The sequence below is a fragment of the Ranitomeya imitator genome, chromosome 6 (genome assembly GCF_032444005.1).
Source record: "Ranitomeya imitator isolate aRanImi1 chromosome 6, aRanImi1.pri, whole genome shotgun sequence".
NCBI classification, from domain to species: Eukaryota; Metazoa; Chordata; class Amphibia; order Anura; family Dendrobatidae; genus Ranitomeya; species Ranitomeya imitator.
In genome coordinates, this window is record NC_091287.1 from 361,361,084 (window position 1) to 361,378,318 (window position 17,235).

The 17,235-nt window shown below is 43.3% G+C and overlaps 1 protein-coding gene across 3 annotated transcripts in view; it reads left to right on the forward strand.

Moving 5' to 3' along the window:
* Positions 1–291: 291 nt before the first annotated feature.
* Positions 292–17,235, forward strand: part of NETO1 (neuropilin and tolloid like 1) — a 317,272-nt gene continuing 300,328 nt past the window's right edge. The window contains exons 1-3 of one of the 3 annotated variants that reach the window (XM_069730976.1): positions 292–1,177; positions 2,178–2,231; positions 2,331–2,468. In XM_069730976.1, the coding sequence (XP_069587077.1) occupies positions 1,150–1,177; positions 2,178–2,231; positions 2,331–2,468 (220 nt within the window). In that variant the 5' untranslated portion in view covers positions 292–1,149. The remainder of the gene's footprint in view (positions 1,178–2,177; positions 2,232–2,330; positions 2,469–17,235) is intronic. The other 2 variants (XM_069730978.1, XM_069730977.1) reach the window with 2 other exon arrangements.

Genomic DNA, 17,235 nt, shown 5'->3' on the forward strand with positions numbered 1-17,235 from the left:
TATCTCATTATTCTGAGAGGTTTTGCTGGGAAAATATTAAAATTCACTTTTTTTTTTAATAGGAAGCCAACTTCTGCCCTCAATAAGGAGCTAGACATCTATAAAAGAAACTTTAGCATGGTAATCCGACAAGTTGTCCATCATTCTCCCTGCTATCACCATCTCATGGAGGCAGAGACTAAGTCCTTAGCTTCTGTTCTGCACATAGTGAGGAGAAATAAAGAACAATCCTCACTTCACAGCATCCCCCCTCCCCCTCCAATAATAAGCTAAGCCCCGGCGTTGGCTTCCAGTCTGGTGCTGCTGACAGTGGTGCCCGCCATAGAGGAGGCAGCAGCTCCCCCTGATGCCAGGCTAGGGGCTCTGCTGGGAAGGGGGCTGCTTTGTAAGCAGGAGGTCACTGATTGGAAAGTGAAGCTGAGCCCTGAGATAGGCATGGGCATGCAGGTCAGTGCTGGATCCGTACCGGAGTCCTGAAGCCATGGAGGGGGACATTGTATCCTGTGAGCAGGGTGGTCTCTGCTTGTACAGTGCTTGCTCCTGCTCACTTGTGGCTCTGGGATTAGCTGCTAAAGTTTGATGGTCCGGTGGATTTTGGAGGACTGTCATATCCATTCATATAGTGCCATCTGTGGATTGCTGCCTGCCATCCCCCAGTACAGGGCTCGCTGCCTTCCTTGCCCTCCTGCTTGGTACTATGCGACAAGCAGAGTCTTTGGATTTGCTTCACAGGGAGGGATTTTGCTGTTTTAATGCGGATTTCATCGCAGAAATATTATTAAATCCCTATATTTGTAAAGCTTCCCCTCAGAAGATTGCAAAGGTGGAGCGAGCAGAGGGAGCAGATGACAAACCCATTAATCCTCTCAATGCATGGGAAGCCCCAGGAACCGCTCCTGTGTGAACCGGCGGACTCCTGGAGGAAACTCGTGCTTCATTGTGACCATGGCGATCTGGGGATCTGCCGGGGAGATGTGATCTAGTGCGCGGATGCAGTGCTGACAGACTCTTCTCCCCCGTGTGCGATCATGGTGATCACTTGAGAGGAAGTGGCGATCCCTCCTCAGCATCCTATTCCCCCGCACTGGAAGTCCTCCCGGATCTAAATGGAATTGGTGGAGATCGAAGCCCCTTGTGTAAGGAACAGACATGGTCCATGGGCGCAGCTTGTGTCACAGTGAGTATGCCTTCAGCTGCAGCTTCCCCCTGACCATGTGTAATGGGCAGACAGACACAACACTGCCCATGATTGCTGTGGGCACAGGACAGGCTGGGCAGCCCCTGTATATAGTGCCCTGCTGCTGGTGTATATACATTGACATTCTGGAGATGTAGCACAACTCCTTCCATATACTGCTGTGTGCTGTGGAGGATGGAGGTATAACAGTGCCCTTTCCTCTTCTGCAGTGATTAGTGAATGCTGTGCACAGCAAAGTGCTCCCTAATATGATAAAGGGCTGTATGTATATATATATATATATATATATATATATATATATATATATATATATATATGTATAGTGTCATGTGCTACATAGATAAGGGTACTGCTGCTAGTATGCTTGCCCAGAACTATATTGAAATTGCTTGGACAGTCAGTTTCACTACATTATATATTCACAGGCCCTTTAACTGTGTATATTAGGAGGGTTGATCTCCATAACTCATTAAGTACCAAGGACAGCTCCGTCTGTGAGTCGATCTGTTGGGCTTTTGATGCTGCCCTCCATGTATGTGCATATGGTTAATAGGCATTGTCAGTCCTCTCTTCCCTGTGAGTTAGTCGCACCGATCAGGGTTAGAATGCCATGTAATATACAATAGATCTGTTTCCGATGGCATCACATTCTAGGTCGTCAAATACTTTTCCTGATGACGGTGAATTTGATCGTCTTTATATGCACCGTACTAGTGATGGAGATGACTCTTTCTTCATGGCCGTGGCTACCTGGGTGTATGAGGAGCTCAGATCACCTTATCTAGTGACGGTGAGACATAGCGCATTGTCTGACACACTTCTGTATCCTCAGGGATGGCTTGTGTACTATAGGGCGCTGCATGCCACGTAACCTCTGGTCTGCCCGCTACGTCTCGGTGCTGTAAATAACCTGCAATGCTGTATACGGTGGACAACATGGAATGGTGACTAAACAGCAAGCTGTCTTCTTTTATTGCAGTTGTAACAAGTCTAATTATTCTGCAAGTGTCTTGGGCAACCAAAAAAATAGGAGGTAAGTGCGGCAGACCGAAATATTTCTTACTGAAGTTATTGCGTGTTCTGATAAATACGATGTATAGTTAATGTAACATGTCAATATTTTACTTTTCAGACCAACAAACCGCTCCAGAAGGGCAGAAATCATTGCAGTGTGGATCCTGGACAAAGTATTCCGATGGAGGAATTTTTACCTCTCCCAATTACCCCAACAAATACCCTCCTGACAGGGAGTGTATATACATAATAGAAGGTAACTGTTTGGAGAATTGAGCAAAGTACTGGCTTTAGAATACACGATGCATACGATTACATAGCAGTCAGAGTTGGTCCATATTACTCCACCTCAGATCTGGGACCAAGACCATAAAGTCCAGATTCACAAGGTTAATTGTATCCCCCTTATTAAAACTGTAAATATGACTTTTGGAAACCTAAGCTCAGCTAATTGAAATCTAAAATTATGTCAACATTCAAGTTCATTTTCCCCAGTGTTGTCAAGTCTTCTTGTGCTTCAGTGAGAGATTAATAGATTAGTAAAGGGAGGATTTAGGAAAAGAGTGTGCTATAATTTACCGAATGCTTTCAGCCTCCAATCCCTAAGGAGCTATTCACCATTGTGCATTACAGTATGTCTCTTTGTGAAAACTCGGAATATTATTTCCGTTGTTTATGATGGATCAGAGGTTTTAATGGTTTTTATAATATGAAATCACTTGAGGTTTTGCAGGTGTGTTAATCATGGAAAAGAAGAACTGTTTTCTACGTGGGTGGACTTTTGTTCATACTCTACCTATGTAGACAAAACTTTTGCAGACAATGACTCTTGTGTTCCACCATATTTTCTTTGGTTCAGAGACATGGAAAACTGAAACATGTACTGTAAGGTGGTTATTCAGTGTTTTATTCTTTGCTCACATAACGCTGGTGCTCACTATTGTAGGTAGAGGTAACCTTATTAAAATGTATATAAATCACATGAAAGTGTCTATTTTGGTTCATTTTGTCGGCGAAATGGACCCGGTCTAGACTGACAATCGGCCTCACCGGGCTTATCCAGTCTGGGCCGCCCTGCTTGACACTTTATAATTGGATTTGTGTGGAGCGCAATGTTAGCTCTACTTCCCTCTATTCTCTGTACTGTGAACAGCTGCCATGCAGGCATTGCAAGGTGCAGGGAGTCCATGGGCATGAGACTCCAGTAGGCCATGCCCCACTACCAGCATCTCGGTCACCTTTGGCACCATGGGAAGACACTCAGGAAGAGGATCCTTTGCCCAGCAAGGGCAGAGATAGTAGAAAGCACAGAAGGGAATAAATTAGAAAGGAAGGGACAGGAGGTTGAAGCAGCAAGGAGAAAGGAGACACAAGGCCCAGAGGTGCAGAGGGGGGGGGGGGTGAAAAGAAAGGGGTCTGGAACCGGCAGCATATTGCGGGGGGGGGGGGGGATGCTGCTCAAATGTTCCCCTAAACCTACTGGTAAAAATTTTCTTACAGTTTCCACTATAGTCACCTCTGACACAACTTATATACATAGGCTGACTAGTTAATGGTCCTGCAGGTTATTGCAGGGGGTGAGTAGGGGGATAGTTAGTGTCATACGAGCAAAAAAAAGCCGGTACTTTGAGTACTATTGCAGTGTAATATGTAGAGGTTGCGGACAGCATGCATGTATTGATGGTGATGTGACATCTATGCAGATTGTATGTAGTATGGGGTGTACGACATATATGCAATGTGTGGCATCTATAATGCACATGATGTTTCAGTGATATCAATGCTATCATACATCTAGTATGTGACTTTGGAGATGGCAGAATTAATTCACAGGACTCTTGTCCACCATGTCCGTAACAGTGACCACTGGACGGGGACCTGCAAATCTCTTTACCACCCAGCATTTCCAGCTTCTCTTTTGATTAGCCGGGCTGGCACAACGTCATCATTGTAGCATGATGCACACACGGCGTCACACCAGCTGGTGAATCAAACGAAGGTCCTTGAGGTGCAGAGATTCACAAGCCTGAAGTCCAGAAGTCCCAGATTACTGACCTGGCTGATGGATTGGAGTCCTGCAAAATTATTTTTCCTTTTCTATGTGAGTGACATGTGTGAATGATGTTTGTGTATAATGTATCTGATATATGGGTGACGTGAGTGTGTCATGTATCTGATGTGTGAATGATGTTTGTGTATCAGGTGTCTGATATCTGGGTGACGTGAGTGTGTCATGTATCTGATGTGTGAGTGATGTTTGTGTATCTTGTGTCTGATATCTGGGTGACGTGAGTGTGTCATGTATCTGATATGTGAATGATGTTTGTGTATCTTGTGTCTGATATCTGGGTGATGTGAGTGTGTCATGTACCTGATGTGTGAGTGATGTGTGTGAATCATGTGTCTGATATGTGGGTGACGTGAGTGTGTCATGTATCTGATGTGTGAATGATGTTTGTGTATCTTGTGTCTGATATCTGGGTGATGTGAGTGTGTCATGTATCTGATGTGTGAATGATGTTTGTGTATCAGGTGTCTGATATGTGGGTGACGTGAGTGTGTCATGTATCTGATATGTGAGTGATGTTTGTGTATCATGTGTCTGATTTGTGGGTGACGTGAGTGTGTCATGTATCTGATGTGTGAATGATGTTTGTGTATCAGGTGTCTGATATCTGGGTGACGTGAGTGTGTCATGTACCTGATGTGTGAGTGATGTGTGTGAATCATGTGTCTGATATGTGGGTGACGTGAGTGTGTCATGTATCTGATGTGTGAATGATGTTTGTGTATCTTGTGTCTGATATCTGGGTGATGTGAGTGTGTCATGTATCTGATGTGTGAATGATGTTTGTGTATCAGGTGTCTGATATGTGGGTGACGTGAGTGTGTCATGTATCTGATGTGTGAGTGATGTTTGTGTATCAGGTGTCTGATATGTGGGTGACGTGAGTGTGTCATGTATCTGATGTGTGAGTGATGTGTGTGTATCATGTGTCTGATATGTGTGTGACGTGAGTGTGTCATGTATCTGATGTGTGAGTGATGTTTGTGTATCAGGTGTCTGATATGTGGGTGACGTGAGTGTGTCATGTATCTGATGTGTGAATGATGTTTGTGTATCAGGTGTCTGATATGTGGGTGACGTGAGTGTGTCATTGTCACAATTCACACCGTGACCGTCACCCCTACGTCACAGATCGGGGTGACTTTAGGCCAACAGACGGCTATCACATGTGCAGGGGGGCTTATCTTAGTTATCCATCCACTCCACAATGTGATGAAAGAACACCCACAAGGCTATTGACCTCTTAGTTTACAGCAGGGGCTTATTCTAGGTATCCCGCTGCTTTTCAATATACCATGAACTGCAGGGATTTATGTATATCCCGCTTACAGTTCCACTTAAAACTTGCAGCTATCTGGCGCCCCCTTACTCTCAGGTCAGATTAGGTACTACAACTAGGGTAATTAGTCACCAGAATGGCTGCCTGCTATGTACTGGCTATTGGTCACACTGCAGCAACGCGATAAACTACTCCCACTCAGGCAGGAACAATAATTATCAATGCCGCAGTCGCTACAGCAACATCCAGAGGTCGGCACACGGTAAGCTGCCACCAGCTTTGATTAAACGGGTCCAAAGCTAACCCAAAACAGTAGTGTAATTCCCTTCAGGAGACTTAGGGTATGTTTTAGAACAGGAAGAACGAACTAGTAATTTATATATTTTACTCCGTTAGAATTAGGCAGTGTTTATAAAAGATGTTACAATATGAGACAATTGAAAAAATATGTACAAGGTAATTATAAAATAAACAGGGATTAAATAAGAAAAGGTACAACTCACATGTTCTCAGTTCATATCAGTTCAGGCAACCAGGCTAGTGGGGGTTTCCATCTGTCCCAGTGCATTAGGTACAGCTCTTCAGGTCAGACTCACATGGCTTCCAGCAGACAGACTCACTGCTGGGGTCTGGCAAAACACTTATAGCTCAACCTGGTGACATCACTAAAAGGGGTTGGATTACCCCATCCCTACTACCTCTTCAGTTTAACTAACTGTACCCTAAATTTGTCTAATGTTTGTAACTCCGCTACAGAACATGTCATAAACATAACAAACCCAGCATTCATCTCGTCTTAACATTGGCATTCTAATGAGATCAAACATGTCCTATGTGTGATGCGTCATTACAGAAAAATCCCTACTTTTTTACCTGATGGAGTTAGAAGCTCATGTTTAGAGTGGTTAACAGATCCGTTGCTGGACATAAAGAATATGTATTTTCCTTTTTTCTAGCCTAACTCATTAGCCCAATATCTTATCATATTAGAACAAAGAATCTCATGGATTCTGGAAACTTCTAAACCAGTGTCCACTAGTGCAGTTAGGAGGGGGCCAGTGATAAGCCTGGAATTTATGGCCCCGGCAATAAAACCCCCTTCTACCATACATTCCGAAGCACAGAGAAACAAAGAGAGCCAGAGAGAGAAGGGGGGTTTTAGCCCCCAGCATGAGCTGAAGGACAAAGCTACAACATCATACTATATTTCATACAATATTGTGACAGTCATGTATCTGATGTGTGAGTGATGTGTGTGTATCAGGTGTCTGATATGTGGGTGACGTGAGTGTGTCATGTATCTGATATGTGAGTGATGTGTGTGTATCATGTGTCTGATATGTGATTGACGTGAGTGTGTCATGTATCTGATGTGTGAGTGATGTTTGTGTATCAGGTGTCTGATATGTGGGTGACATGAGTGTGTCATGTATCTGATGTGTGAATGATGTTTGTGTATCAGGTGTCTGATATGTGGGTGAAGTGAGTGTGTCATGTATCTGATGTGTGAGTGATGTTTGTGTATCAGGTGTCTGACATGTGGGTGACATGAGTGTGTCATGTATCTGATATGTGAGTGATGTGTGTGTATCATGTGTCTGATATGTGATTGACGTGAGTGTGTCATGTATCTGATATGTGAGTGATGTGTGTGTATCAGGTGTCTGATATGTGGGTGAAGTAAGTGTGTCATGTATCTGATGTGTGAGTGATGTTTGTGTATCATGTATCTGATATGTGGGTGACGTGTGTGTGTCATGTATCTGATGTGTGAGTGATGTTTGTGTATAAGGTGTCTGATATGTGGGTGACGTGAGTGTGTCATGTATCTGATGTGTGAGTGATGTTTGTGTATCAGGTGTCTGATATGTGGGTGACGTGAGTGTGTCATGTATCTGATGTGTGAGTGATGTTTGTGTATCATGTGTCTGATATGTGATTGACGTGAGTGTGTCATGTATCTGATATGTGAGTGATGTGTGTGTATCAGGTGTCTGATATGTGGGTGAAGTGAGTGTGTCATGTATCTGATGTGTGAGTGATGTTTGTGTATCAGGTGTCTGATATGTGGGTGACGTGAGTGTGTCATGTATCTGATGTGTGAGTGATGTTTGTGTATCAGGTGTCTGATATGTGGGTGACGTGTGTGTGTCATGTATCTGATGTGTGAGTGATGTTTGTGTATCATGTGTCTGATATGTGATTGATGTGAGTGTGTCATGTATCTGATATGTGAGTGATGTTTGTGTATCAGGTGTCTGATATGTGGGTGAAGTGAGTGTGTCATGTATCTGATGTGTGAGTGATGTTTGTGTATCAGGTGTCTGATATGTGGGTGACGTGAGTGTGTCATGTATCTGATGTGTGAATGATGTTTGTGTATCAGGTGTCTGATATGTGGGTGACGTGAGTGTGTCATGTACCTGATGTGTGAGTGATGTGTGTGTACCATGTGTCTGATATATGGGTGACGTGAGTGTGTCATGTATCTGATGTGTGAGTGATGTTTGTGTACCATGTGTCTGATATATGGGTGACGTGAGTGTGTCATGTATCTGATGTGTGAGTGATGTTTGTGTATCATGTGTCTGATATATGGGTGACGTGAGTGTGTCATGTATCTGATGTGTGAGTGATGTGTGTGAATCATGTGTCTGATATGTGGGTGACGTGAGTGTGTCATGTATCTGATGTGTGAGTGATGTGTGTGTATCATGTGTCTGATATATGGGTGACGTGAGTGTGTCATGTATCTGATGTGTGAGTGATGTTTGTGTATCAGGTGTCTGATATGTGGGTGACGTGAGTGTGTCATGTATCTGATGTGTGAATGATGTTTGTGTATCAGGTGTCTGATATGTGGGTGACGTGTGTGTGTCATGTACCTGATGTGTGAGTGATGTTTGTGTGCCATGTGTCTGATATATGGGTGACGTGAGTGTGTCATGTATCTGATGTGTGAATGATGTTTGTGTATCATGTGTCTGATATGTGGGTGACGTGAGTGTGTCATGTATCTGATGTGTGAATGATGTTTGTGTATCATGTGTCTGATATATGGGTGACGTGAGTGTGTCATGTATCTGATGTGTGAGTGATGTGTGTGAATCATGTGTCTGATATGTGGGTGACGTGAGTGTGTCATGTATCTGATGTGTGAGTGATGTTTGTGTATCATGTGTCTGATATATGGGTGACGTGAGTGTGTCATGTATCTGATGTGTGAGTGATGTTTGTGTATCAGGTGTCTGATATGTGGGTGACGTGAGTGTGTCATGTATCTGATGTGTGAATGATGTTTGTGTATCAGGTGTCTGATATGTGGGTGACGTGTGTGTGTCATGTATCTGATGTGTGAGTGATGTTTGTGTATCATGTGTCTGATATGTGGGTGACGTGTGTGTGTCATGTATCTGATGTGTGAGTGATGTTTGTGTATCAGGTGTCTGATATGTGGGTGACGTGAGTGTGTCATGTATCTGATGTGTGAATGATGTTTGTGTATCAGGTGTCTGATATGTGTGTGACGTGAGTGTGTCATTGTCACAATTCACACCGTGACCGTCACCCCTACGTCACAGATCGGGGTGACTTTAGGCCAACAGACGGCTATCACATGTGCAGGGGGGCTTATCTTAGTTATCCATCCACTCCACAATGTGATGAAAGAACACCCACAAGGCTATTGACCTCTTAGTTTACAGCAGGGGCTTATTCTAGGTATCCCGCTGCTTTTCAATATACCATGAACTGCAGGGATGTATGTATATCCCGCTTACAGTTCCACTTAAAACTTGCAGCTATCTGGCGCCCCCTTACTCTCAGGTCAGATTAGGTACTACAACTAGGGTAATTAGTCACCAGAATGGCTGCCTGCTATGTACTGGCTATTGGTCACACTGCAGCAACGCGATAAACTACTCCCACTCAGGCAGGAACAATAATTATCAATGCTGCAGTCGCTACAGCAACATCCAGAGGTCGGCACACGGTAAGCTGCCACCAGCTTTGATTAAACGGGTCCAAAGCTAACCCAAAACTGTAGCGTAATTCCCTTCAGGAGACTTAGGGTATGTTTTAGAACAGGAAGAACGAACTAGTAATTTATATATTTTACTCCGTTAGAATTAGGCAGTGTTTATAAAAGATGTTACAATATGAGACAATTGAAAAAATATGTACAAGGTAATTATAAAATAAACAGGGATTAAATAAGAAAAGGTACAACTCACATGTTCTCAGTTCATATCAGTTCAGGCAACCAGGCTAGTGGGGGTTTCCATCTGTCCCAGTGCATTAGGTACAGCTCTTCAGGTCAGACTCACATGGCTTCCAGCAGACAGACTCACTGCTGGGGTCTGGCAAAACACTTATAGCTCAACCTGGTGACATCACTAAAAGGGGTTGGATTACCCCATCCCTACTACCTCTTCAGTTTAACTAACTGTACCCTAAGTTTGTCTAATGTTTGTAACTCCGCTACAGAACATGTCATAGACATAACAAACCCAGCATTCATCTCGTCTTAACATTGGCATTCTAATGAGATCAAACATGTCCTATGTGTGATGCGTCATTACAGAAAAATCCCTACTTTTTTACCTGATGGAGTTAGAAGCTCATGTTTAGAGTGGTTAACAGATCCGTCGCTGGACATAAAGAATATGTATTTTCCTTTTTTCTAGCCTAACTCATTAGCCCAATATCTTATCATATTAGAACAAAGAATCTCATGGATTCTGGAAACTTCTAAACCAGTGTCCACTAGTGCAGTTAGGAGGGGGCCAGTGATAAGCCTGGAATTTATGGCCCCGGCAATAAAACCCCCTTCTACCATACATTCCGAAGCACAGAGAAACAAAGAGAGCCAGAGAGAGAAGGGGGGTTTTAGCCCCCAGCATGAGCTGAAGGACAAAGCTACAACATCATACTATATTTCATACAATATTGTGACAGTCATGTATCTGATGTGTGAGTGATGTGTGTGTATCAGGTGTCTGATATGTGGGTGACGTGAGTGTGTCATGTATCTGATATGTGAGTGATGTGTGTGTATCATGTGTCTGATATGTGATTGACGTGAGTGTGTCATGTATCTGATGTGTGAGTGATGTTTGTGTATCAGGTGTCTGATATGTGGGTGACATGAGTGTGTCATGTATCTGATGTGTGAATGATGTTTGTGTATCAGGTGTCTGATATGTGGGTGAAGTGAGTGTGTCATGTATCTGATGTGTGAGTGATGTTTGTGTATCAGGTGTCTGACATGTGGGTGACATGAGTGTGTAATGTATCTGATATGTGAGTGATGTGTGTGTATCATGTGTCTGATATGTGATTGACGTGAGTGTGTCATGTATCTGATATGTGAGTGATGTGTGTGTATCAGGTGTCTGATATGTGGGTGAAGTAAGTGTGTCATGTATCTGATGTGTGAGTGATGTTTGTGTATCATGTATCTGATATGTGGGTGACGTGTGTGTGTCATGTATCTGATGTGTGAGTGATGTTTGTGTATAAGGTGTCTGATATGTGGGTGACGTGAGTGTGTCATGTATCTGATGTGTGAGTGATGTTTGTGTATCAGGTGTCTGATATGTGGGTGACGTGAGTGTGTCATGTATCTGATGTGTGAGTGATGTTTGTGTATCAGGTGTCTGATATGTGGGTGACGTGAGTGTGTCATGTATCTGATGTGTGAGTGATGTTTGTGTATCATGTGTCTGATATGTGATTGATGTGAGTGTGTCATGTATCTGATATGTGAGTGATGTTTGTGTATCAGGTGTCTGATATGTGGGTGAAGTGAGTGTGTCATGTATCTGATGTGTGAGTGATGTTTGTGTATCAGGTGTCTGATATGTGGGTGACGTGAGTGTGTCATGTATCTGATGTGTGAATGATGTTTGTGTATCAGGTGTCTGATATGTGGGTGACGTGAGTGTGTCATGTACCTGATGTGTGAGTGATGTGTGTGTACCATGTGTCTGATATATGGGTGACGTGAGTGTGTCATGTATCTGATGTGTGAGTGATGTTTGTGTACCATGTGTCTGATATATGGGTGACGTGAGTGTGTCATGTATCTGATGTGTGAGTGATGTTTGTGTATCATGTGTCTGATATATGGGTGACGTGAGTGTGTCATGTATCTGATGTGTGAGTGATGTGTGTGAATCATGTGTCTGATATGTGGGTGACGTGAGTGTGTCATGTATCTGATGTGTGAGTGATGTGTGTGTATCATGTGTCTGATATATGGGTGACGTGAGTGTGTCATGTATCTGATGTGTGAGTGATGTTTGTGTATCAGGTGTCTGATATGTGGGTGACGTGAGTGTGTCATGTATCTGATGTGTGAATGATGTTTGTGTATCAGGTGTCTGATATGTGGGTGACGTGTGTGTGTCATGTACCTGATGTGTGAGTGATGTTTGTGTGCCATGTGTCTGATATATGGGTGACGTGAGTGTGTCATGTATCTGATGTGTGAATGATGTTTGTGTATCATGTGTCTGATATGTGGGTGACGTGAGTGTGTCATGTATCTGATGTGTGAATGATGTTTGTGTATCATGTGTCTGATATATGGGTGACGTGAGTGTGTCATGTATCTGATGTGTGAGTGATGTGTGTGAATCATGTGTCTGATATGTGGGTGACGTGAGTGTGTCATGTATGTGATGTGTGAGTGATGTTTGTGTATCATGTGTCTGATATATGGGTGACGTGAGTGTGTCATGTATCTGATGTGTGAGTGATGTTTGTGTATCAGGTGTCTGATATGTGGGTGACGTGAGTGTGTCATGTATCTGATGTGTGAATGATGTTTGTGTATCAGGTGTCTGATATGTGGGTGACGTGTGTGTGTCATGTATCTGATGTGTGAGTGATGTTTGTGTATCATGTGTCTGATATGTGGGTGACGTGTGTGTGTCATGTATCTGATGTGTGAGTGATGTTTGTGTATCAGGTGTCTGATATGTGGGTGACGTGAGTGTGTCATGTATCTGATGTGTGAATGATGTTTGTGTATCAGGTGTCTGATATGTGTGTGACGTGAGTGTGTCATTGTCACAATTCACACCGTGACCGTCACCCCTACGTCACAGATCGGGGTGACTTTAGGCCAACAGACGGCTATCACATGTGCAGGGGAGCTTATCTTAGTTATCCATCCACTCCACAATGTGATGAAAGAACACCCACAAGGCTATTGACCTCTTAGTTTACAGCAGGGGCTTATTCTAGGTATCCCGCTGCTTTTCAATATACCATGAACTGCAGGGATGTATGTATATCCCGCTTACAGTTCCACTTAAAACTTGCAGCTATCTGGCGCCCCCTTACTCTCAGGTCAGATTAGGTACTACAACTAGGGTAATTAGTCACCAGAATGGCTGCCTGCTATGTACTGGCTATTGGTCACACTGCAGCAACGCGATAAACTACTCCCACTCAGGCAGGAACAATAATTATCAATGCTGCAGTCGCTACAGCAACATCCAGAGGTCGGCACACGGTAAGCTGCCACCAGCTTTGATTAAACGGGTCCAAAGCTAACCCAAAACTGTAGCGTAATTCCCTTCAGGAGACTTAGGGTATGTTTTAGAACAGGAAGAACGAACTAGTAATTTATATATTTTACTCCGTTAGAATTAGGCAGTGTTTATAAAAGATGTTACAATATGAGACAATTGAAAAAATATGTACAAGGTAATTATAAAATAAACAGGGATTAAATAAGAAAAGGTACAACTCACATGTTCTCAGTTCATATCAGTTCAGGCAACCAGGCTAGTGGGGGTTTCCATCTGTCCCAGTGCATTAGGTACAGCTCTTCAGGTCAGACTCACATGGCTTCCAGCAGACAGACTCACTGCTGGGGTCTGGCAAAACACTTATAGCTCAACCTGGTGACATCACTAAAAGGGGTTGGATTACCCCATCCCTACTACCTCTTCAGTTTAACTAACTGTACCCTAAGTTTGTCTAATGTTTGTAACTCCGCTACAGAACATGTCATAGACATAACAAACCCAGCATTCATCTCGTCTTAACATTGGCATTCTAATGAGATCAAACATGTCCTATGTGTGATGCGTCATTACAGAAAAATCCCTACTTTTTTACCTGATGGAGTTAGAAGCTCATGTTTAGAGTGGTTAACAGATCCGTCGCTGGACATAAAGAATATGTATTTTCCTTTTTTCTAGCCTAACTCATTAGCCCAATATCTTATCATATTAGAACAAAGAATCTCATGGATTCTGGAAACTTCTAAACCAGTGTCCACTAGTGCAGTTGGGAGGGGGCCAGTGATAAGCCTGGAATTTATGGCCCCGGCAATAAAACCCCCTTCTACCATACATTCCGAAGCACAGAGAAACAAAGAGAGCCAGAGAGAGAAGGGGGGTTTTAGCCCCCAGCATGAGCTGAAGGACAAAGCTACAACATCATACTATATTTCATACAATATTGTGACAGTCATGTATCTGATGTGTGAGTGATGTGTGTGTATCAGGTGTCTGATATGTGGGTGACGTGAGTGTGTCATGTATCTGATATGTGAGTGATGTGTGTGTATCATGTGTCTGATATGTGATTGACGTGAGTGTGTCATGTATCTGATGTGTGAGTGATGTTTGTGTATCAGGTGTCTGATATGTGGGTGACGTGAGTGTGTCATGTATCTGATGTGTGAGTGATGTTTGTGTATCAGGTGTCTGACATGTGGGTGACATGAGTGTGTCATGTATCTGATATGTGAGTGATGTGTGTGTATCATGTGTCTGATATGTGATTGACGTGAGTGTGTCATGTATCTGATATGTGAGTGATGTGTGTGTATCAGGTGTCTGATATGTGGGTGAAGTGAGTGTGTCATGTATCTGATGTGTGAGTGATGTTTGTGTATCATGTGTCTGATATGTGGGTGACGTGTGTGTGTCATGTATCTGATGTGAGTGATGTTTGTGTATCAGGTGTCTGACATGTGGGTGACATGAGTGTGTCATGTATCTGATATGTGAGTGATGTGTGTGTATCATGTGTCTGATATGTGGGTGACGTGTGTGTGTCATGTATCTGATGTGTGAGTGATGTTTGTGTATCAGGTGTCTGATATGTGGGTGACGTGAGTGTGTCATGTATCTGATGTGTGAGTGATGTTTGTGTATCAGGTGTCTGATATGTGGGTGACGTGAGTGTGTCATGTATCTGATGTGTGAGTGATGTTTGTGTATCATGTGTCTGATATGTGATTGACGTGAGTGTGTCATGTATCTGATGTGTGAGTGATGTGTGTGTATCAGGTGTCTGATATGTGGGTGAAGTGAGTGTGTCATGTATCTGATGTGTGAGTGATGTTTGTGTATCAGGTGTCTGATATGTGGGTGAAGTGAGTGTGTCATGTATCTGATATGTGAGTGATGTGTGTGTATCAGGTGTCTGATATGTGGGTGAAGTGAGTGTGTCATTTATCTGATGTGTGAGTGATGTTTGTGTATCAGGTGTCTGATATGTGGGTGACGTGAGTGTGTCATGTATCTGATGTGTGAGTGATGTTTGTGTATCATGTGTCTGACATGTGGGTGACATGAGTGTGTCATGTATCTGATGTGTGAGTGATGTTTGTGTATCATGTGTCTGATATGTGATTGACGTGAGTGTGTCATGTATCTGATATGTGAGTGATGTTTGTGTATCAGGTGTCTGATATGTGGGTGACGTGAGTGTGTCATGTATCTGATGTGTGAATGATGTTTGTGTATCAGGTGTCTGATATGTGGGTGACGTGAGTGTGTCATGTACCTGATGTGTGAGTGATGTGTGTGTACCATGTGTCTGATATATGGGTGACGTGAGTGTGTCATGTATCTGATGTGTGAGTGATGTTTGTGTATCATGTGTCTGATATATGGGTGACGTGAGTGTGTCATGTATCTGATGTGTGAGTGATGTTTGTGTATCATGTGTCTGATATATGGGTGACGTGAGTGTGTCATGTATCTGATGTGTGAGTGATGTGTGTGAATCATGTGTCTGATATGTGGGTGACGTGAGTGTGTCATGTATCTGATGTGTGAATGATGTTTGTGTATCAGGTGTCTGATATGTGGGTGACGTGAGTGTGTCATGTACCTGATGTGTGAGTGATGTGTGTGTACCATGTGTCTGATATATGGGTGACGTGAGTGTGTCATGTACAGTGGGGCAAAAAAGTATTTAGTCAGTCAGTAATAGTGCAAGTTCCACCACTTAAAAAGATGAGAGGCGTCTGTAATTTACATCATAGGTAGACCTCAACTATGGGAGCCAAACTGAGAAAAAAAAATCCAGAAAATCACATTGTCTGTTTTTTTAACATTTTATTTGCATATTATGGTGGAAAATAAGTATTTGGTCAGAAACAAACAATCAAGATCTCTGGCTCTCACAGACCTGTAACTTCTTCTTTAAGAGTCTCCTCTTTCCTCCACTCATTACCTGTAGTAATGGCACCTGTTTAAACTTGTTATCAGTATAAAAAGACACCTGTGCACACCCTCAAACAGTCTGACTCCAAACTCCACTATGGTGAAGACCAAAGAGCTGTCAAAGTACACCAGAAACAAAATTGTAGCCCTGCACCAGGCTGGGAAGACTGAATCTGCAATAGCCAACCAGCTTGGAGTGAAGAAATCAACAGTGGGAGCAATAATTAGAAAATGGAAGACATACAAGACCACTGATAATCTCCCTCGATCTGGGGCTCCACGCAAAATCCCACCCCGTGGGGTCAGAATGATCACAAGAACGGTGAGCAAAAATCCCAGAACCACGCGGGGGGACCTAGCGAATGAACTGCAGAGAGCTGGGACCAATGTAACAAGGCCTACCATAAGTAACACACTACGCCACCATGGACTCAGATCCTGCAGTGCCAGACGTGTCCCACTGCTTAAGCCAGTACATGTCCGGGCCCGTCTGAAGTTTGCTAGAGAGCATTTGGATGATCCAGAGGAGTTTTGGGAGAATGTCCTATGGTCTGATAAAACCAAACTGGAACAGTTTGGTAGAAACACAACTTGTCGTGTTTGGAGGAAAAAGAATACTGAGTTGCATCCATCAAACACCATACCTACTGTAAAGCATGGTGGTGGAAACATCATGCTTTGGGGCTGTTTCTCTGCAAAGGGGCCAGGACGACTGATCCGGGTACATGAAAGAATGAATGGGGCCATGTATCGTGAGATTTTGAGTGCAAACCTCCTTCCATCAGCAAGGGCATTGAAGATGAAACGTGGCTGGGTCTTTCAACATGACAATGATCCAAAGCACACCGCCAAGGCAAAGAAGGAGTGGCTTCGTAAGAAGCATTTCAAGGTCCTGGAGTGGCCTAGCCAGTCTCCAGATCTCAACCCTATAGAAAACCTTTGGAGGGAGTTGAAAGTCCGTGTTGCCAAGCGAAAAGCCAAAAACATCACTGCTCTAGAGGAGATCTGCATGGAGGAATGGGCCAACATACCAACAACAGTGTGTGGCAACCTTGTGAAGACTTACAGAAAACGTTTGACCTCTGTCATTGCCAACAAAGGATATATTACAAAGTATTGAGATGAAATTTTGTTTCTGACCAAATACTTATTTTCCACCATATTATGCAAATAAAATGTTAAAAAAACAGACAATGTG